This window comes from Haliotis cracherodii, unplaced genomic scaffold, assembly GCF_022045235.1.
Source record: "Haliotis cracherodii isolate W230 unplaced genomic scaffold, xgHalCrac1.p SCAF_3, whole genome shotgun sequence".
NCBI lineage: Eukaryota > Metazoa > Mollusca > Gastropoda > Lepetellida > Haliotidae > Haliotis > Haliotis cracherodii.
Genome location: NW_027266286.1, coordinates 32242970 through 32267200, shown reverse-complemented (window position 1 = coordinate 32267200; position 24231 = coordinate 32242970). Strand labels below are relative to the sequence as shown.

Sequence of the window (24231 nt, the reverse complement as noted above, 5' to 3'; positions counted from 1 at the left end):
AAATGAATTTTATTTTATACATGTATAATAAATATAATTACATCACACACCCGTGAGAATTCCCCGTAAGAATACAGGTCCCATCCAACCACTTCTCGTCAGAAGAGGCGACCAAATGAAGTATCTTGTCATCTCGGTGACTTGGTCGACAGTTTGGCTTTATATCCAATTGCGTGGATCGATGCTCATGATGTTGATCACTGGATTAACAGACCGCCATCATATGGCTTGAATATTGCTAAGAGCGGCGTTAAACAGCACTCCATTATTCTGTTCACAGCTTATTTCCTGATATAAATATAAGTAAAATTAAATGATCGTTTGTTATATCTGCTGTCAGCTGACAGCATTAACGATAAAATTACCGAAACAATTGCGAAACAATACATATGAAGAACTAAAACCCTTCTGAATTACAGTGTGAGACAAAATTAAAAATATTTGTGTAATTCCCATGACACCATTCTTATAATGCGAGATGTATTTCTGCAGTGTAGCCCTGAGCATACCGATTGACATCCAGCTACCTTCCATGAAGGGATCAACAATGAACACCTTGGAGATGAGAAACTTCAATCATGCACCAGGTTTATTTACATTTATTAACAGTAATGAGTTATAATAGCAGGGTACACATTCTGAATCGCGGTTTCATTTAAATCCATCGGTCTCCTAAAATGTTTGCGCGGGCAGTTCGTTGTCACGACCATACTGCGCTCTTCGTATCGCTCACGTTCTCTCCAGCCACTCATACTGAACCCTAGACTTGTTGCGGACACTCACGGCCGTTGATGACCTCACCGTTGCCGTCTGGTGACTCACTATTGGTGCAGGTTTCTAGTGGTCGTAACTGTGATACAGTTTCTCACGATCAGAATAGTAACCTGAAATGGACACACTATAATATTAATAAATGTTAATTGAATTATTCATTTTCACAAGCATTTATTTTATAATTCCTTTGATTATGTTATTAGGAGGTATGTTATTTTGTACGTCATATTTTCCGATGCTTACATCAAGTCTATTAGCACATGTAAGTTCTTTGCTCATACCGCATAGCCGTCATTGTTCCTGACTTCCATTGGTGTCTTGCCGTCGTTTAATACAAGGGTTCTTGGTAGTCCAGTCCTATCTTGTGATAATTCTGGCCTAGAGTTGGCAGTGAAACGACCGTGAACACTAAAATAGATAGAAAAATGATTAATGTAAGTTTCCTAACGTTCAGACAATGGCATTGAAGTCCTGTGTAGGAAAAGTATTAAAACGTTACATTAGAGCAAGTTTTGACAGTCGATCTCGATATGTTTTAAAGCGTGTTTCAAGTATCCCCACGGCCCAAGGTTCATGTCAACAAGCCATAGATACATTCTTCATGCCGGGACATAGCCATAATGATGTGTCTGGGCACAGTGCACATCTGGCCACCCCCATCTCATGCTGGGGTCATCACGGAACGCCGCCAGCTACAACTGAAGAACATAACATATTGCACTTGAAAAAAGGGGAAGGATCCGTCCGTTTACTTGGGGGAGGAGTTATTGGCCATCTCGTGGACGGTCAGGCCTATACCTACCTGTAGGTTAGAGACAAACTCCCGAATGCCTACATCAAGGGAAAACGTCGGGCAGAGTATAAATGTAGAGAGGGCGTGGTTTGATTAACGTGGAGGCTCTTCCTGATAGAATCGTATAGTGCACTTTTGCACTCATTGCAAACAAGGCATTCCACACATTTCTTAAAGGTTTTCTGCTCAGGACCAGTCACTCCTCGTTCGAAACCGTCAAAGTGTGGTTTTGTATCAAAATGTAAATAAGAAATGTACAATGTCATTATGCTATGAATTTAATGAGACTGTCCAACACATTGTCAATGGATGCCCAGCTTTGGCACAAACGAAGTGGCATGATCCTTTTACTACCGTATTCGCCATGTTTTTGGTTTTGACAGAGAGGTCCATCCATGGTTCGACCCAGAATATGTAGAGGGCATCATGGAAAATGATCAACATAAAATTCTTTGGAACAGGCCCGTATACAGCCTTAGACGTATACAATCCAACAAACCTTACCATTTCCTTTTTGATATATCCAATGAAATCATTTATATCTGTATTTTCGAAATGTCACGCTTGCATCCCAAGTACCAAGTTGTCCGACTCATTGTTCGCGGTGCCTTAGGTTTTGTACCTCCCAATCTGTTGACTGGCGTTGCGAGAGTACCAGGTTTGCTGCTAGGAATACAGCCCTTCTGACAATCTGGGTAATCCAGAAGGCTGCAATGGCGGGAGTCCTCACATTCTCCGAAAGGTTCTCGGTGGCCAGGATTAGGCAGCGCTTCCTGGGAGAAGTCCCATTCGCTGTCTGGGCTGCTTGTAGAAGGGGCAAGGGCCCTGAGCTGATGATGAGCCTAACCAGCCTGACTGTGCCAGGATCACCCAAATACTCTTTGCTGCATTTATTTTTTTAAATCTGTATAATAATAATAATAATAATGATAATAATAATAGGTCATACATACTCACACGCAAAAAAACGCAAGTCGTGTATGCAGTGTACATGTTATTTATTTTCAACAGTAAAGACAAGAAATACTAATAGGGCAAGATTGACAAAAATTTGACTGAAGACAGTTTAATGGATTAAAAGGCCTTAAGGGCTTACACAGTTTCGGGTCAATACTCAAAATGTCAGTCAATACCTGGTGTGACCACCATTAGCATTGATCACTGCCACACATCTCCTGTACATTTAGTGGATCAGACGATTTGTGAAGGCCCTAGGGATCCTCCTGCACACATCCAGAGCAGCTGTGCGTAGTTCATCGGCAGTTGTAGGGACTGGGCGCACATTGTGCAGACACCTTTGAACCTCATCCCGCAAGTGTTCGATGGGGTTCATTTCAGGGTTGAGAGCTGGCCACGGTAGAACCCGGATGTTGTGTTGTTGCAGAAAGGCCATGGTAGCTCTGGCAACATGGGAACGAGCGTTGTCCTGCTGGAAAATGTGTTGTTGTAGTGTGCAAAAAATGGAACAACGTGGAGTCTGATCACTTGGTCGATATACCGCTGAGCAGTGACGCCGTGTCCCCGACCTTGACCAACATTCAGAAAGCACATGGGTCCAAGTCCAATCCCTGCCCATACCATGACGCTAGGTCCACCCCATGGATCCCTTTCCACAACGTTTCTGTCAGCGAAACGATCACCTCGACGCCGCCGAATTCTGACTCCGTCTGCATGGGAGACACACAAGCGACTATCATCAGAGAAGATGACACGCCTCCACTCACGATGACGCCAATTGCGATGACCCTGGATAACAGGACGACGTGCTGGTCGGCGACATCTGAGGTTGTTGGAACGGAGACGTAGGATCACAGCGTCCCGGCTCATGTGTCAATTATGTGTTCCTATGGTCTGTCGAGCACTTTCACTTGCAGTTAGGAACGGATGTCGCTGGTGTTGACGGGTAATCTGCCGATCTTGTCGAGGTGTGGTGACCCTAGGACGACCGCTCCGAGGAAGGTCATCTGTGGTCTGTGTAGCATTGTATCGATGCAGGAGACGGTAAATTGTGGTTATGTTAACGTTGAAATGACGGGCAACATCTTGGACAGACTCTCCAGCTTCCAAACGTCCGATAGCCTGGTTTCTCTGGATTTGAGTTAGCATTGTTGACCAAGGAAGGTTAGGTCCAAGAATCGGCCACAGTTTTATACCCACTACAGTTCGTGACAGTTCGTGCATTTTCGATTTCGCGATAAAGGGGGCATGATACCAACAATTCATTAAAATGGTGCGTTTTGGCTACACATTTTTTATGTTGCGTTTTTACTCGGGGCTTCCAAAATGCAACCAAAAATATTGATAACACCAACAGGCTTCACTACATGCTAAAATTCGTATCAATTTATGGTTACGTGTTTGTTACCTATTTGCTTAAAACCACTTGCGTTTCTTTTGCGTGTGAGTATATATTACGCATATTTCCATACCACACAGGGAATGGTCGAAGTCTGCATCTGTCGCCCCAATGTAAAGTGTTTTCACTCGATCGTAGAAGGGAAAGCGCACACCATTCACCGTAGCTGGTGTCGTTTTCACCTTGAACGTGTATTTAGACATGTTGACAAATAGCATGCATCTCTTCACAGACAAAACGTTTAGCCAAGTTCATCGGAGGATAATGATGATCTACTTAAAGAGTATTTGATTGTTTAGTGTACGTTTAAACAGTTTATATTCAGCTTAACCATGATTCCACAGTGCACCGTATTTAGGCAAGAGAAGAAGTGGGCTGATCAAAGCATTCCAAAGGTCATAACTATTGGTTGGCCAATGCCCGCTGCAAACACAATATGAAACCAAATGTAGGTGTTATGCATGAATAACGGACAGGAAATAGTCATAGATTTATTTTTCTTTTCTGTATGAAACAATCATAAACATGAATACAAACTGAAACAAAAACATTTCAGACGTTCCTTTAAGCATCCATAATTCGATTAGTTGAATTACCATCACTCCTTGACGTCTTCTAAAACATCATCATGCATCCAGAAACATCATTTGATCTACAGTTCCGTACAAATGCTAATACTTCAACCCTCTCGGGCACACACCAATAGTAATGTTCCACTCTGCTCATAAGTCTAATTCAAAGTTATTGTGTGTATCCATATTGTCAAACAGTTCATATGCATGTCCTACAGAGCTTTCTTTGATTCCTAGTTTGACATCACCTCCGGCGAGGACCACCAGTCAGCGCTGTCGCCGCCCCAGTCTGCTTCCACAACAGGTGCAGGTACAGGCGCTCCCCAAACATGAAATACATTGCTGAGAAAGCCTTTGGGGCATCTGAAAATAACAAAGTATATTTTATATCATTCTTGTACACTATAATGTGACATTTTCAGCAATCATGTTTAACAATGATAGTTCAATATATGACACATCCCACTGCCAGGCCAATTACAGCAGAAATGTATCTGTCATTAGTGGAATAATCAGCAACATAATGGCTCGGTTTCGACTAGGTGTAACAGAAATGATATTGAACAAAGACACCACCAAAAATATATCTATCATTTTTTGCAATAGCTGGTCTCATTATGTGTCCTTCCCATCACCACGCATTAAGCCTTGTCTGTGGTTATTCGTGTCCAGGGCACTTTGATCAAAAGGTTTGTTGCTTTCGCTTGCAACAATGTAGTTTATGAGTACTCGTATTCAATTCTGAATGGATTTAACTATGTTGATTAGTTGTGTTATATAAGGAGTCATATGTGATAACAGAGTGTAGATGATGAATAGCATGGACTATGGACTCCACTCCAAGAACATTAGGCTACTCATGGAAGATCACAACATGAAACAACTGTCCCTTTGTTGATCTGGCGCTAATTATAAGGTGATCGTAACTTTAGGATCATTAGACTTAGGACTGCCGTAGCGCTACGATCGCTTTGTTGAATGGGGTTTATTTTGTGCAGAAGTGAAATGCTAGTGTGTGGCAATGAAAGTAAGTGATTTTGTGGCAAGAATATTTCCGAAGTAATCAAGGTTCTGAACACTGCATTTTGACAGTCATAAAGCACAAGACCTTTGACAGCACCTGACCTTAGACTCGATTGTGAGGAGACGCATATTGTTGTCCTTGAACCAAACGCTCAAAAACACTTTATTAAACACATTTGATCATAAAGGAAGCAACAGTTTTGATCACGCGACGTTTGCAGCATGCTGAACGTTTTCCTAACATTAACAAGTTGCAGGTGGGCACACGTCAGTAAGGTTTTACACCACTTTTAAAATATTCCTGCTTTAACAACGGGGGACACCAGCGAACGTGGGAATATGTAGGGGTTTGAACATTCTTCACGTGTTCTGTATTCAAACGAATGCCTCTTGGCCGACCTATTTGTTATTAAGTATACCAGTAACTACTTAAGTGAGTGTTTGACATTTCTGTGTGCAATGAGTACTCTGATTCAAGGGAGCAAGGATGCTTCCACTGCGGCTATTAATCAGCGCTATTAAAATACTATTATATGATGAAAGCATGTGGGTCGGAGGGTATGGACCAGACATTCCAGCAGTAAAAAAAAAAGAAAATTATTAGAAACGGCGGAAAAACCAGCCTGTTGGATGTCGCCCTGTTAGATGAAGCACAGAGAGCCGCATCAAACATTTCAACCAACCGTCTCCCCCAGCTTTAGTTCCCACAATACAACGATTTTGCCGAGTTGAACGACTGGTCCCAGTTGAGCCCAGAACTACTATAATACGCATATATTTAGGCGATGACAATAATAATGAGCATTGTATATTTCTTCCAATGTGCACCAAATACATCATATCGATAGTGAAGGCTATCAACTGCCTGGTGTGGCTATGTTCTTCTAACGTTTGTTTAACTAACGAAGTAGTTGATAAGGCAGCACATCATGCAAATAACAGTAATATTGAACGATAGAGTTGAAAACATGCTATTAGTACATATAGTTTGCAACAGCGAAATATAAATCAAAGTTGATGACAGTTACGACAGATATGTGTTCAGCATTTATCTACAAGTAGTTAAGTATGCATATGTGTTGACTCGTTGGACATATTCAACTGTGGTAACTTCATCGCCCAAACATGTACTGATAGAAATGAATAAGAGAATACGTCAGACACAGTAACATGATATGCAGTCATGGGTTCCAAGCCCTGTCTACCAAATACGCGTTGGAAACAATGCACACAAACACATCTCAACATTTGATTCTGACATGTGTTGAATTTGTATGCAGGATTTCAAATGAACTGACAGAAAAGCTTATTTCCCTATAGTTTTCATTGTTCCCTTATTCGTGCCCATGAGTATATAATCATCTGACATTAGCAACTAAGCGAAATCTCACACGAAAGTCTAAAATCGGTGGGACAACTTTTACAGATTATATTTATTCCATTAGGCATTAGGAATAATTGGGGAAATTAGTATGTAATCCGTGGTACTTTCTGAGCCCCACAAAGGAAGACTTGACCTAAAGACATGAAAATGATTAAGGTTTACTTTTCAACATACCTCTCTTCCACAGAAAGAACTTTTGCCAACGATGATGGAAGGATAGTATCCCAGTTTTGTAGCAATCCTGCTCTTGCATTAGCTGTCTACAAAAAGTTATCCACAGCTGCTCTTAAGTCTTCGTCCATTAGGAAACAGATAATGTCTGACAGACCTAGATGGATGCTGAATGAGTTCAGGGTCTCCCACTTGACTTGTAGCCATTGCAATAGCTGATTTGTGCACTGGCGCATCGTCCTGTACTCCTGGGACATGCCTACTGCATTCGCTTGTCGGTCATCCCCATTTCGTGGATGCTCGGGGTCATTTCTGGTGTTATTGACGGCACATATATACTGAACCGCAAAACAAACGTCACCATGGATATATATTTGAGAAACCTTATATGTTCAAACACTGTAAACATACTTTGAGACATATTAAAAAGGTGAAACTTGGCAAAAGGTTGAAATGAAAGTGTCAAATGTTGAATGGATGAGGCGGTTGATGAAGGCCATAGGCACTTGAGCCCACACTCTGAGGAACGCAGTTCAGCGGCAGTTGTCGGCCTTGGTCGGATGTCGTTCAGCCGTCTTTGAATCTCGTCACACAGGCGCTCAATGGGATTTACATCGGGACCTTGGGCAGGCCACTGCTAGTCCTGATGCCATTCTGCTAGAGGGAGTCTCTTGTTGCTCTCGCAGTGTGGGCACGGGCGTTATCATCCTGAAACTCATGGTTGCGTCGACGTGCCAAATGAGGTATGGCGTGTGGTCTCAAGACTTTTCATGCAGTTTTACTTGGGGTGACGTTTCTTTTGCGGTTCAGTATATATCAATACATGTACAAAAGTGCGTGAAAAATATTAAGAACTCTCTGGGAAATTTTCTGGTGAACTCTGGTGTTAGACAAGGGTGTGTTTTAAGCCGCTTTTTGTTGTTTTATTAATGAGTTTGCTGATCAGATTAAGTATAACTGTACTGCATCCTGAAACTGTACAGATGGTATTCAGCTGCTTCCTGAAACTGTACAGATGGTATTCAGCTGCATCCTGAAACTGTATAGATGGTATTCGACTGCATCCTGAAACTGTACAGATGGTATTCAGTTGCTTCCTGAAACTGCACAGATGGTATTCAGCTGCTTCCTGAAACAGTTCAGATGGTATTCAGCTGCATCCTGAAACTGTACAGATGGTAATCAGCTGCATCGTGAAACTGCACAGATGGTATTCAGCTGCATCCTGAAACAGTTCAGATGGTAATCAGCTGCATCCTGAAACAGTTCAGATGGTAATCAGCTGCATCCTGAAACTGTACAGATGGTATTCAGCTGCATCCTGAAACTGTACAGATGGTATTCAGCTGCATCCTGAAACTGTACAGATGGTTTTTAGCTGCTTCCTGAAACAATGAAACTACTCATGTTCCTAATTGCAGATATTCTTGTAATGTTTTCAAGTACAGTAAAATGACTAAAATTCAATTAACAGTTAAGCTGTATTGTGATGAGTGGAATCAGGGTGCAAACAGTAGAAACGCAGGTAGTTTTGAAAAGGGGGACCAGACTTTCATATAACGAAATAAGGGTATTTCCAGATCCAGAGGTCGAATCTTCACAGAAATATTTGGGACTCACTCGGACTGCCGCAACCCAAGCAAAGAAGGTATCAATTGGTATTTTACAAAGTTTAAAAGGTGTTTTTTTTCCAAAAGTTCGATACACAAGCTGCGCCAATCATTCTGTATTCATTTGAAATTTGGGGTTATAGCGAATTTTAATCAGTAGAAACGGTTAACGTATCTGCATGTCAAAAATCGTTTGTGCTAAACAATGTTCGATAAAAGTCCTGGTTTACAGCGATTGCAGATGAGTACCTCTTTATATATTTCAGGATAACACTGCTTAAAATACCACGTCACAGATTACCTAAGAAATGTTATAAAACGATGTTGTTGGTACTCATGGAATGGAATGGTACTCAAAATTGGGCTTTTATGAAACGTCTACTAAATGAATGTGGCTTGTCTAGATCAGCAAGTATCAAAGAATTCTAATATTTCTATATCGGCTTAACAGCGAAGATATAAGTTCTAAACAATGGTGGACAAATGAGCTAGAATCAAGAAACAATGACGAGTGCCAGGCGGGGTCGTCCCTAGTTTCTTTGATAAGCCGACAGATAATCCGCATGTGCTTCTTTGATGTACCGGCTACAGTCTGTATGAAATAACGCGGGATATTGACATGATACACATTTATACTTATATACATCAATACAAACTTATCAATTAATATTTATTGATATGTACATCAATATAAATTATTGACATGATATACATTTATACATATATACATCAATACAAACTCATTCATTTCTTCATTCTGTCTCCGTTTCTTGACTTGAAACTAAATTTGTAGCCGAAATTCACCAACTTTGGAATATAGCGAGGCACTTGTGCGTTTGCCAGATTGCTATGCTATGCAATAGTCTATGACTATCTTGTACTGATACTCAAATTGAATAAATCCCCTCTTTAAAAACATATTAATTTATAATCAGTATAAAATGTGTTCACTCACTGTTTATCAGTGATATTAATTGATAACCGGCGGACATCAGTTTCACCAGGGCTCCTTTCACGAGAATAGACTATAGTCGTCCAACTACCCATGCGCTACCGTTAATCCGGATTACCCGCCCAGCTACGTGGGACTAGCCCCTGCCAGGCAGTGTACTATCTACTAACATAGTTTGTCGTGACGCGGTCAAGGGTCGACTCACGGACTTCCGCTCTCTAGACAGACGCTCACTACAATGGACCACGAATGCGGCCGATTTCAAAACAGAAAAAGCAGAATGTAAATTGTGATCATAATAACGATAATTACATGTAATTAAGTAGTTAACTAAATATAATTTTTGGACAAATTGTTGAACAACAATATCCTGCATGAAACATTTTGACATTTTGCCACTGTCCCAAATTGCCGTGCTTTTGAAATATCAAATGTCATTTCAGCAGTATAATATACATATGACCCTCTGAGTTCTCATCATTCATTCCAAGTTCCAACTGAAACTTGCATGTTCGACATGATGCGTGTGGCAACTCTTGTTGGAGCTTTGTTGGCTTCCAGCTGCACGTTTACAGGTCTGTACGACTCCTCTAAGTTTACAGTAAATGTAACAGGGTAGATACGTGACTACAGTACAGGGGTGGATACAGGTGTACATGTATTTAAAAGGTTGGTGTGTGAGGAGGAGAAACACTAATCCCTAACACCCGGGTAGGTACTGTCATGTTGACTTTCACCAAAGTCGGGGCGGTGGGGGTAGCCCAGTGGTTAAAGTGTTCGCTCGTCACGCCGAAGTCCCGGGTTTTATTCCCCAAATGGGTGCAATATGTGAAGCCTATGTCTGGTGTCCCATGCCGTGATATTGCTGGAATATTGCTAAAAGCGGCGTAAAACCATACTCACTCATTCACTCACTCATTCACATCCATGAGCCGCCTGTTGAGGTTCTGTAACACATTGAGACGGACATATGTATGTACGATATGATAGGGTCGAAGTTCCGTTACAGTGATCATTAAAACTGTTCTTTTTTTCCGAAACGAGCTATATGTAAATTGATATGTATATTCAAGATTCGTTTCAGATGAACAATGAAACTTTGCCTCGCAGGAAATACATACCATGTTACTTCTTGTGTTTATGAAGAAATTCCGTTGCATTTGTGCATCTTCAAATTTGCTGCTATGCAAAACATTAAGTTAAACGTTCAAGTGAATAATTTGAGGCTGTGAAGCACATCCATTATTGAACGTTGATTGAATTATCATTTGTTAGGTTAACCATATCCTCACATTTTCACATCGTCAATTAAATCTGCATAACAACATTGTGCCCCTGAGAAGGTATGTCAGTTCTACGTCATTCCAAGTATGTTTATGTATGCCAGACTTTTAAATGTCTGCTAGTATAAGTGTTTGGTTAAACTTGCAAACTATCGCCAGCGACTACAGGGATGGTGTAAATCCTGCTGAGGCTACATACATATCGGTGATGTTCTGTAAATCCTGCTGGGGCTACATACATATCGGTGATGTTCTGTAAATCCTGCTGGGGCTACATACATATCGGTGAAGTTCTGTAAATCCCCTTGGCCCCAGGCATGGTCACCTCTCTCAGGTTGCTGACATCTGTAGCCCGTGTATATATTGTATTGGTATAGAGTCATGTCTTTTTACGTGTACATACTAGTATTAAATACAACTCTGTGATAACCTTATTGTTTCACTGTCCTTTGTCGACATATTTTATAAAATATCTAAATTCATTTATAATTACCGTATCATCGCTATATGGCTGCAATATTGCAAATGCGCGTGCAGAGCATACTCCTGAAACTTTATGATTTATATCTGATGATGTTTGCATCATGGAATTTACAAGAATTGTCATATTGAAAATTGAATAATGATTTTAAATAATTGAAGCCGTCAACATCTGTTGTTGACATTGACGGTGAGTGAGTGTAATATGTGCAGGCGAGTTAAGTCGCCATTGGACAAAGATATAAATATTATTTTTTCTTGTAATGATTTTATACATTCGTGGTTCAAAGAGAAATGTTTTCTCATATCTATTAAAAGCACCAAGTCTCCAAGAAGGCGTTGATAAGTGCAAACACAATTTGGCACGCTTCGATTCAAAGTAGGGGTCGATTTAATATTGTGCTCACGAAAGGTAGGCAGCATGATATAACACTAAGGTAATTTGCAACCATAATTCTACTACTGTAATCGCCTCCATGGTGTAGTGGATAGAGAGTTTGCCCGGAGAGCGAGAGGTCGGTGATACGATCACAGGCCGCGTCATTACAAACAACGTTAAAAGATGGTACTTGTGGATACCCTGCATGGAGCGCGGCAATAAGAAGATCAAGCAGGGACTGGTCTGCTCAGAGTCGGTATACCGTGTCAGAGTGGGGTATCTAAGTGGACTGGCGCTATAAAAACCGCATTAGTCACGATTACTATAAGCACACACACGCGCACGCAAACACCTGCATACACGTCGCTATATAAGTGCAATAATGTTGAACGCGACCTCACCTCACCTCACCTCACTTCACCTCACCTCACCTGGGGGCACGGTGGTCCAGTCGTCTAAGGCGCCGCGATTCGCTGTGCAAAGTTGCGTCCCTTAGGCGCGCCAGGAACCTATGATTGTGGGTTCGAATCCAGTTTCGCGCCGATTATGTTTCAAGGTTTGTCAGCACCATACCCGTGCTTGTGGGTTTCACCGAAGCGGTAAACGTCTGAGACCTGCATCACTTCGGGCTTTCCTCCCACATTAAGCTGACACGCCGCGATATAACTGGAATACTGTTAAAAGCGGCGTTAAACCCAACTCACTCACCTCACTTCACCTCACCTCACTGAAGGTTTACAATACTTCTCTTTTGCTACAGATGCCAGTCTGGAAGAGGAGTTATGGGACAGGTTCCGACTGTGGTTCCACGCCATGGACCACAATTACGACAATATCATTTCCCTAGCGGACATAGCACACTGTACGGCAAAACACGTGACCGGATCCGAGAACGCAGCTAGAGTCCAAGCGAAGTGTGAGGAGTTTCTCCCCAGATGGCTCAAATTCTTTGTCCTCAGAGGCCGAGACAGCATCACAGAAAACCAGTTCCTCCAGAACTTTATGGCATTGAGACGTGATGACATTGATAAATTTGAGAAGGTTGTTTACCAAGGTGCTAAGCTGTACTGGAAAATCATGGACATGAACAACGACAGGGTCATATCAGAGGACGAAGACGCTTGCGTGGGGAACGAGCCGTATGATGCTTTCGTGTTGTCTGTCAATTTTGCCAATTACATATTGTTGGGCGCGACAGTAGAGAATATCGCCGACCCCTTCTGTCCATGGATTTATTAATATACTGGTCAATGAGCTTGATGTAACTTTGAGAATAGTCCTTACTATTGATAATAGAAATGTCTCTTATGTAAAGTCTTAATAAATTAACGATGCTTATGAAATAACGTTGTTGATGTTTGTTTTTCATTTTGATTAATCGATACATTTTCAAATAGAACCAACTGTGAATGAGTCAATGCTATAAATATGAATTGATAACATTGAGCAACATGGGACAAACACAGCCATCCACTCAGTTGAATGTTGGAATCTCAGGTCTAGGATAGATGTCAGGGTCGTCTATTTCGCTGCGTTACTTTACTTTCTCGGTGTGTATTACGTACTTCATCTTTTCCAATAATAATGATTTATGTTAAACATGAAGGATGAAGATCCTTGGCAAATTACCACAATGAGAACCGGCTCACTGGGGCCTACACTTAAGCATAGCACAGTTATGACCCTGTGTCTAGGTTTTGGAAACTATCTAAGGGCTAAGATTATTGTAAAGCTGTCCAAAGTAAACTATAGTCTGTGTTCTATCGTATACCTAAGATATCGTAATACAAGCGACTAAACCGTTTCCATGTTCAATAGAACACACTGCTACAAGCAGTCGAATGTAAGATTCCGACTATATCATGAGCATGTGCATAAAGAAACAGACCCGCAAGAAGGGTAGCACAATTGGTGCCAAAATTCTTGCCTAATGTCTTGCCCCCCAAATTTTACATTAATGCTATCAATGAGGAAGTCCAGCATTTTATATATTGTTTTCTCAGTAAACTTAAGATGGCATTTGCTTTCATTTTTGACAAATTCTCCTGAATATAGCTACGTGACTGTATCTGTGGTCACCACGTTATGTAACATAAGCCCCACTGATCAAGGCATGACGTTTTTCCTTAAGTTTGTCATGTGGGATAGTGGTGTACAAAGTTGAATAATAAAATCTTTTGACAGAATGGAACTTGGTTCCTTTCTAAGAAACAAAATTAAGAAAATCATTTTGGTTTTTGAAAATCCAGGTCATATTAATTCCACTTGTCTCAAATATTTTCTGTGAAAACAAAGAATGTCCCTCCTTGATTGTATTAAGTATTATGGTTAGTCTTTAAGACTGGGATTTCATGATACATTTCTCTCTTCCATATATATCTCTTTGTGCGGATTTTATGGAGCTTTGGAATCCAGTACAAAAGAGGAATGGACATGTCTCCAGGTATTATTGTCAAATCAACAGTACTCTTGTATTCATTTGGCAGATTTTGCCATTTTTGGCAAATGCTTCGACAGCATCCATAAAGATTTTAAACTTGTGATCCCAATTGGTAGGAGGTTGATCACAATATTTTGTATTTATTTGAATAGCTGACGAAGGCATTGTCAACATTAGAGAAAACACCTACAGGTTGATAGCAGCCACAAGTAGTTGAATTTACATCACGAACTGCCACATGAATCCACGTTTTGCAACACGTTCCTATAATTGAACAACCTGGATGAAATGTTGTTCGTATAGGAAACTGAAATTGTTGATGGATAATGAAATTAGAAATAGTGTGGGACATTTTGGGAAACTGATTTTAATCTGAAAATGTTACTTAAATATAAGGCATCAATTCCCTTGTTTGCAAATTTCAAATTTAAGAAAACGCGGTCTTTGTCTGATTTAGTGGAGCCTGTTTCTGGTTTGGCCAAACGTTTCAAAGCAATATCAAGATTTATACTCTCTTGTCGATACTGTGGGCTCTTACTGTTTGTAGACTCAACCATCAGCAAAAGTTGCTGGAGTCGTTTCAAAAACGGAAGGCAAACAGGAATTGATGTACAGTAGAACATGGGTATAAAGAACTACAAGGGACCAGAGAAATCAGTTAGTTATATACGTTGTCGCTATGTACGTTTTCGCTCGGAATAAAACAAAACACAATACACATAATTGCCGAATTGACTTGTATTAGCAGTGATCACTTCAAAGCATTCAACTGATAACATATCATAACATTCATTTAATAACAATAAATGCATAATAGTGTTCATGCATTGTGTATACACCATTAGATTATAAAAACAATATGCTATCTCTGCAAAGTAGTGGACCTAGTGCCTGGGAGAAACATTTAAAAATGTGTGTCAGCAAAACACAGTCCCCAGTGGTTTAATCTTCGAAACCTCATGACATGTATGGCATCTCATTATCTTACAAAAACATTACATGTGACGCACATGCTTATTACTGATATATGTTTTTGTCAATGACACAGCATATTTCCTAACATGGTTATGTAGAGAGTGCTTATTTAAGAGGGTGCGACTGCGCATTTTTAATTAACATTATTCAACTCATTTTTCAAGAGGGCAGCTTAATCCGTCTGAAACCGGTCTTCCGTGGATACCATTGACGTACATAGGTGATATCAATTACAATTGATCTAAAGGCGTCATTTCCAAACACACAGCGACACGTTCGATAATCAACCAAACCAGAGCAGAACGTTGTGGGATAGAAGACGAGGGAGGCATCTGATACTATGCCGCTGGAACTGGGCATGGAAGCTCCTATTCGCGAAAGGACTTTCACATCGTAAGTATGGAGGACATGGTGACAATATTGAAAATGTCGTTTTGCCTCATTACCCAAGCATGTCTGAATTGCATGTGAAAGGCGATATGTTGTAAGCAAACGACGTGTGTACGGGTATATGGTATTTTTCTTTCTGTACTTCAGTTTTGACTATACTATGAACATAGAATATTTTATACCCAGAGAGAGGTAATAAAACTGCATATTCCACCTCTTTTTTGAAGTCACCAGGTTTATGAATCTCACATTTTGTTCCCAACCAATGATGACACATATATATTATATACTGGTTTCGGGCACCTTTAAGGAAAGAGCGAAACTATACAGATAGAACTTCATAATATTACTGATATTATACAATTGCTATTCATGCCAGGCTACTTGCTTCTAAACCGCAAGTTACGAAGGGAAAACCTCTACACATGTTATTACTAGGAAGAACTGGAAGCGGGAAGAATGCCACTGGCAATACGATACTGGGACAAGAGACGTTTGAATATTGCGGGGGGGGGGGGGGGGGGGGGGGGGGGGGGGGGGAATCAGTTACACACAAATGCAACCTGGCATATCAAAGAGTCGATGACCGAGACCTCTATGTCCTTGACACACCTGGAACTATGGACACGGGCAACCCAGAAGAGGTGTTACGGGAGCTCGGTAAAGCAGTCGTATGTTTGCTTTAAATACCACGCTCTGTGACATTATTGAGCGGTATTCAGGTAGATGTAGATATAATAATATTCTATAGGTGTATAATAAACCTTACGACGTGTATAATAAACTTTAAGGTTTATGTTGGGTCTAGGCTGATTTTAATACCTACAATTTGTTGTCGGGGAATTAGCGTGGACCGCACACTTTAAAACAACCAAGAGAAGCATCTATTAGTGACCAGTCTTTATTCGGTGTATCTCATCAGTCTTTTACATATCACAATAACACATAAGCAAAGTACAGCCTAAGACAATTAAAATATTCCGAAAATTATGAATTAACGGTTACTGTATAAATCTTACTGACAATGTATCATACAATAAACAGTTGCATTTTAAACAATGAAACGAAGACACTTTACATTTGGTTGAAAATAAAACACACGTGATTTACCGCAATTGAGGACAATGTATTGTAAATAAATAAGATTACTCTTAGGTAAGACACGTACTACATGTGTTACCAATAAATTAAATAATCTTACATGATCTTTGATATTTATGAAGAACGTAATGATAAGCTTTACCTTAATACAACCAAGCAAGGGACAATTTAAACCGAAAAATAAAACTACACAAATATTAATATACAATTTCAATCTACTTGTTCAATAATATGACTACATCTTTTATATCTAAACTACGGTTTATAACCAAAAATCATATGCCGAACGGCATGTCCTTGAATGTGTACACTGTATACATAAATAGAACTCAACAATACTGAGAATATAGCAATACATGAGCAGCTGAATAAAACAACAAGTGTTATGGGAGCTCACGGGTTTTAAGTCCACAGTATAGTTACCTAGCTTAATAAGTACATAGTGTAAACATTAATTACATCAAGGGTAGTGTGAATCATTTGAATTGAACACACACAGTCATTTTTTAAGGATACATTCATTTACATAACTTTAATTGCAAACATTCAATAAAATATAAGATTGACAACAGGTGCACAAGAATGATTTTGCTTCCACGAGCCCGATTATGTATGGGCTCCATGGCCAAGTCGGACCAAACACTTGTGACTTAAACTCAGCAGTAGTCTCAAGTATAGACTATCTTGTAGACAAGGAAGTCATTATATAGGCTTTACGACCTTACACCAAGCTGTCATGTGGGTTGTATTCTATCGTTACCAACCAACAACAGTGAACATAAGCCCGAATCACTCTGACATAAGGTGGGTATACTCATGTGTTTACATGTGAAATGTTTCATTCTGTAAAGATCATATATCTGTCTATTGTATACCTAACTAAAATGACTACTTCAGATATTTAATTAAATGTTACATGTAAACATAACAATATTAACACAGCTAAATGTTTTTCGTTAAACAGGTTATTTCGCCATATTTGATACGAAGACACATCACGGTAAGTATAAGCATGTCTTAAGTGTGTGAAGCCCAAGCTTTTATGTTTTAGTGACTTAATTTCATGTCTTGATAAATATATCGCCTGTATTGAAAAACACGCTTCTGCATTCTTGCATGTCACAAAACGAGACCGACATAAATAATACAAGTATTTGGCTACACGCCAAGACTTGAGAGACATATGCTTTTGATTTTGCATTGCACGTATCGAGGTCGAATGCTACGGGATAGAAGGTGTTTGTATGGTGGCCGAGAGGTGAACGAGATTTTTCAGTCACATTTCAAATTATACCTATGGAGAGAACGTTACATTTGTCTCACTATTTACTTAAATATAAACAAACTGTACAGAAGTGGGGGGTTCTTAGACAATCCACTGATTTCTGCGTAAAAAGTAATTGATTGATGTATGGTCCTATTTAGGAGTGTTATGGGACTATCACGCCGTCAGCGCGTGGCGGGTTCTGAAAATAATCTAAATACTAATGCAACACATTCATTTCTTTGAAGTCGAACATGTCATTTCCCACTGTAGGTTGTGGAAATAGCGAAATAAAGACAGCCACTGGGGTCCCCCACCACCCGTGGTATAGCAATACATGTTACCCGCTTAGTGGGAAAGTAAAGGTCATATCAGTCATGACTGGATACATGTACCTGGTTAAGGTACATGTCTTTATGCATGGTCATGGTATGGTGGTGGTGAAGGGACGGCCGCTACAGTCATGGGAACTCCTGTCAAGTTCAGATATCCGGATTTATATCTCATTCAAATTAACAAGAATATTTCATAACAGAGGCAGGTTTCCAGATAAACAGGGTTTCACGCTATTTTGTGTTAATCCTTCCAGGTAACGATGATACAGATAATTTATAAGTTGCATGACCCCGTGGTGATTCTAGGTTAGAACAGACCTCAAACAACATATGCTGGCGTAAGATGCGACTAAATGAACCGGGTGGTCAGGCACGGTGACGGCTGATTGTGAGCTCCGTACGGCCTATTTTGGATTGTCTTGTCCAGACTCGATTATTCACAAGGCGCCATCCTATACATGTAATGTCGCTGAGCGCGCTGAGTGCGTCGTGAAGCAGCAAACAAGCATTAAGTGAGAATCAAACTCTAAGTTTAACGTCTCCACTTAGTGAATGAGTGAAGAGCATTTCAGTGATATTGCATGTAAGTTTAAGGTAGTTTCAGAACATAACATGCATGTCTTCCAAATTGCGGAGTAACATAACCCTGATATTTTGGTTTTTACCCTGCGTACAATAAATATGGATTAAATAAGTAAATAAGTCAAAGGTTGCTTCAGCGATATGTTCATCTACATGTACATTGGAGGTTGATTTCATTTCTAACATTAGTTAACAGACATGATCGGTTGTCTAATCGCCAATACACCACGAGCTTGATGAGGCCCCGTTCCAATACAACGGATAATGGGAAATACTTCTGTCTCTTTACGGCTCTTAATTTATACATCGAAAGCACGTGATCAAACTTAATAATTCTCATAACGTGTTTCAAACGTGCAGTATATACTGGTTTCTAAAATATTTCGACGAGCGTGAAATCATGCTAAGGAATGGTAAACCTTCCAACAAAAACATTTATGTGTAAATTAAAATTATAGTTCTTCCGTTTCCTATTCAGGCCAACCTGCCTTATTTATCAAAACCGGGAGTTCCGAAGGGAAAACCTCTACACATGTTGTTACTAGGAAAAACTGGAAGCGGGAAGAGTGCCACTGGCAATACGATACTGGGACAAGAGTCGTTTGAATATTGTGGGGGAGCCAAATCAGTTACACACAAATGCAACCTGGCATATCAAAGAGTCGATGACCGAGACCTCTATGTCGTTGACACATCTGGAACTATGGACACGGGCAACCCAGAAGAGGCGTTACGGGAGCTCGGTAAAGCAGTCGTGTGTCTACCGGAAGGGTATGATGCATTTGTTATTGTGCTGAAACAGGGAGATCGGATGACAGAGGAGGAGAAAGATGCCCTGAAAAAATTGGAAATTATTTTCGGACCAAAGATGATGCAATACGCTCTAGTCGTTTTCACTCACGGGGACAATTTTTATGCTGAAATAACGAAGAAAAAACAAAACATCACTTTCGATCAGTTCATTGAAACGACGGGAGTTGAATATTTGAAAGGATTTCTATCACGTTGTGGAGGAAAGTACATACTCGTCAATAACATGTGTGCAACGGATACTGAAACGAAAAAGGAAACGGTGCGAATAATCAAACATATCGACAAAATGATCCTCAAAAACGGGTCCATACGGTATACAAATGCCTTCTTTGATATGGCAAAGAATTTGACTGGAAGTGAAAGTTCGAGAGTGGACGAAGTAGTAAAGGAAATAAAGAAAACGGGTGAATGTTTTCCAGGCAGATCCATTGTGATAACTGCTGACGCTGGAAGAAAATGCATCAAGGACCTAACCGTGGGTCAAAATGTGCTTACTTTCGGGCCAAAAGGACAGCGAATCTGGACCGAGGTTTATCTCTTTGGCCATAAGTTAGAATGCTACTGCTCGACGTTTGTCTGCCTGAAGACCAAGTCTCATGTACTGAAGCTATCTCCGAAGCACCACGTCTATGTTGTCACATCAGGCGGCCTGCGGACCATGTATGCCCAGGATGTGAGGGTGAACCATTGGCTGCCTGTTCTGGACAAAGGTGGTCAGTACCAGACCAAGGAACAGCTAGGTGACCGATATCTGGCTGTCCGAGGAGGAAGGTATCTACGCCCCCTTCACTATGACTGGCACCATAGTCGTTGACGGTGTCCTTACGTCATGCTACGTCGGTGTCCCCCATGATGCCGCCCACTCACTGCTGTGGCCCGTGCGACAGTTGTACAAGACGTCGCCGATAGCACTCGCCGTCATCAGCAAGACTCGTGAGGACGGTATGCCGTGGTGGATCAAATGGTGTCTGGATCACAGAATAATGGACTTGACAAGTTAGCTGTGAGCTGTGTCATTGGATGTATGCTGTAGATGTCAGTGTACAATGTACTTTGTTAGAGTATATGTATTGTTAGAAGAGTTGTTCCAAATGTTATAGAAATAGAAATGATACATACTGTTTATGTCAATAGTTGGCGTGTTAAATTTACATTTGTATTGTAATAGTGAGTGAGGTAAAATTTAGCATCACACTGCGCGTGATGTGGATTCAATGATGTTGAAATACATATAGAGAATCTCACCCGAGTGTCTTTTGATATCAAATATATCAACACACGAGTTGATAAAAGTGGAAAAATTCCGAGGCTTTTATCAACGAGTGATGATATATTTGATATCAAAAGACACGAGGGTGAGATTTTATTTATCATCCAACATCATTCTTCCAACTTTTTCAATTTGTAGACAGTGTAAAAAGTACTGCTAACAGCTTCAGTAGCAGAGCCATTAGTGATGTCATTTGATTGTGGCGTCATGGTAACCGGTGACGTCACAATGGTCTGCAAAGCATTGTGATGTAATTTCACTGCAGCGATAGATATCGCTTTATCTAATCCAAGCAATATCTCCTGTGGAAGCCAGTTTTGGATGATAAATCACCATTAGCCCCCTGGATGCCACAGGGACACATATGCCCTCCTCTGCAACCCTCACTTTGAAGTCGAATAAAATTCAAAATACATCATCCACACAAATACACTTCACAGTTTTAAATAAGATGTGAAATTCCCTGTTCTGTGCTACCATACTCTGGCATTTTAGGCCAAGCAAAAGTACTGAAAATGACCTCTGAAAATTAGGTACATAGTAAATGTCGCTATTTTTTACACATTACTAAATCACCACTCGCGCATATTAGTGATCACGGGTATCTGTCTTTCATGAAATCAACCAAGATCATTCCAAAACGTCTTCGATAACCCTAGAATCGTTTGGAATGTTTTGGAAAATACGCAAACACGCCGAAGTGAACTTTCCGCCATATTGGATAGTGTTTACAAAATCACGTTTCAGGTCCACCGGTTATGAGGCGCCTGTAACATCACGTATATTTCAAACTTAGCTGCGATACATACATCATTGAATTCCACATACATTTTAGAATCAAATGACTAATGGTCTTTGTCACCAATACAAAGTGGCTGGGTGAAATCAAGCAAAATAAGTGAGGTGTGAAAACGAACGCTGTGCTCGAAAAACTGCACTTGCTTGAAATGTAAACAAAGCAAAATTCAAATTGTACACAGTGTAGCAGTTTCTCCTATTTTGAACTATCCATTCGTCTATTCGTTCAAGATATTGGCTCAACATTTTCAGAATATGCACGGGAAGAGAATCGTAGGAAGAAATTAATGAATTTGAAATATATACATTGCAATGATTTGATATTTTCAACAGAAATTGCCAAAGTTAGCGTTCTCCGTGACGCCATAACTAACGCAAAATCACGCACAACGACAACGGCATTTATCGGAATTTCTAACTATTTCCGTTGGTTTCAATTAAATATATAACAACAAATAACAGTACATAGATTGTCAGAATGTTTCTGATTACATACATATCACATTTATGTATATGCGATCCCTGAATCAACGAAAGTCCCCTCGTAAAATCCGGCGTACTGTTGACAGTGAACACGACATTTAGTAAAAGTCGGTCACAGGTAGTGATGTCATACGTCAACATTGTTGTACATATTTGGTAATTTCTTTGAGGGGTGAAGGTCCTTGAATGAGAGTGCACGCGATCATTTTACCATGCTGTTTACAGTTTCTGTTATGATGTAGATTTTGCATATTTTTAATGCATTTTTTTTTTACACGATTAATTTCACTTTGGATATTTGTGAATGTTCAAAATGATATCATACATACATATAGGCCACAACATGTATGAACGAACCTTTGATAATCTCCTGTTTGTTTGAACATTGTTTACATAACAATTGATTTCGAATACGATATTTCTTTCCTTTGGACGAGTGTTACAAGATGAAATGTAAATGTAACTGCAGCATGTACGTATTTCTTGGGATGTGTAATAGTCAATAGTATAAGTACTAGTTCATATAACCAATGTCCATGAATAGCCGTTTCATTTTATTTTATAACTAAAACTGAATATATTAATTACTTCAACAAAATGGATAATATTTTTCGGTAAAATATATGCACACATTTCTGAAAGAATTGCCTTGATCTTGGAATTGTTTTTTATGTCGTTTGATACACAGAACAGTGATATCTAACGATTCGCCAGGTGCGCGTTAGTCACAAACAATTTCCGAATTATTCCTCTCGTTTTGCATTATATAATCAATGGGTTCATTCTTTTTTCAATATTGTGATCACAGGATATTAAACTGTTTACTTTATTTCTCCAGGAATTGTAAAATGTATAAAAATAAAACCCATGCCAGGTACCCCGTTGGTTCAACCTTATACGATTATCCTGATAATTCTATACCAATAGAGCTTTCTTCGCATCTTTTATTGTGTAAATCTGAGACGAGATGAAGAGAAATAATAGCATAATAATGAACAAACATGTCCAATATTGAATATTTTTGGTTGTTTTGAAATATTCTTTTGGGTATTTCATTTCGTAAATTGATGCCCAATTAAGATACACGATAAACTATCTAATTGTTAACATATTCAAGACATTATGTACTTGGTGAAAGCAGTCCTTTTATGTTGTGTCGAAAAAGCGTCAAATTCCGTTTTACACATGGAGATTTTCCATACCATGAACGAAAATTAGGGGAGATATATATTGATCAAAATACCAGTGTCGTCTTTCTCCGACGTTATCAAAGACAAAACCAGCCATGGCGTCAAAAGGAATGGTATTATTTTGGGGGTATTTCATTACATTTGATGATAAGGCTAGTGCTCCATTAATAATGATGCAACATTAGTCAAATTACACTTACACAATCAGGATAAGGTTGGAATCTAAGGACTAAGTTATATCTTAGAAAGGGCCATCCATTTATCTATTACCTCTTTTTTTAGGAAGTACGATTTCCTCATTTCTTATGGGTTTTGTTTATAACTAAACTCTGGCGCTTGGCATTAAGGGGCTAAAACAAGGCTTGGTCGGCTCGGAGTCAGTACACTGTGTCTGAGTGGGGTATTCATGTTAAACTGCAGCATGGTAGTAGATAATAAGTAAGAAGTATCCCCCCTAACCCCCTCATTTGATGACGTCACAAGTGCACCTAGTAACCCCACGTGACTGATGACGTCACAAGTGCACCTAGTAACCCCACGTGACTGATGACGTCACATAACCTTGACCTTGGGGAGGGGGGGGGGGTGTTGTCAACGTCATTGCCTCATTAATATGCAGAATAACTCATTAATATGCAAATGTATGCATGACGTCATAGGTCAATTAGGTTAATAAAGGGTCAACTGACCAAATGCAATCATGCAATTAATGACTTGACCATTCGTTAACCATAGAACATGGGATAGTAATGAATGTCCCTATATGGACATGATACTACGACCGGGGGTTGGGTTGGGTCTTGACTCACGCGG

The 24231-nt window shown here is 39.9% G+C and overlaps 1 protein-coding gene, 1 long non-coding RNA gene and 1 pseudogene across 2 annotated transcripts; 2 read left to right on the top strand and 1 right to left on the bottom strand.

Moving 5' to 3' along the window:
* Nucleotides 1-630: 630 nt before the first annotated feature.
* On the bottom strand, nt 631-7345 carry LOC139475829 (uncharacterized). Its single transcript, XR_011654025.1, has 4 exons — nt 7077-7345; nt 4520-4858; nt 1056-1182; nt 631-884 (listed from the first exon to the last, which is right to left on the bottom strand). It is a non-coding gene; the product is annotated as an uncharacterized lncRNA (long non-coding RNA).
* A 2781-nt stretch (nt 7346-10126) lies between these two features.
* LOC139474876 (uncharacterized) lies at nt 10127-13107 on the top strand. Its single transcript, XM_071258067.1, has 2 exons — nt 10127-10210; nt 12538-13107. The coding sequence occupies exons 1-2, from the start codon at nt 10144-10146 to the stop codon at nt 13014-13016; spliced, it is 546 nt and encodes a 181-aa protein (XP_071114168.1). The 5' UTR covers nt 10127-10143; the 3' UTR covers nt 13017-13107.
* Nucleotides 13108-16202: 3095 nt separating this feature from the next.
* On the top strand, nt 16203-20678 carry LOC139475365 (uncharacterized; annotated as a pseudogene).
* Nucleotides 20679-24231: the final 3553 nt, after the last annotated feature.

Excerpts from the sequence above, each read along its gene's own strand:
- LOC139474876 (XM_071258067.1), top strand. The coding sequence starts at position 10,144 with ATGTTCGACATGATGCGTGTGGCAACTCTTGTTGGAGCTTTGTTGGCT. Across the intron at positions 10,211-12,537 it reads TTCCAGCTGCACGTTTACAG|ATGCCAGTCTGGAAGAGGAG; the intron begins GTCTGTACGACT and ends CTTTTGCTACAG.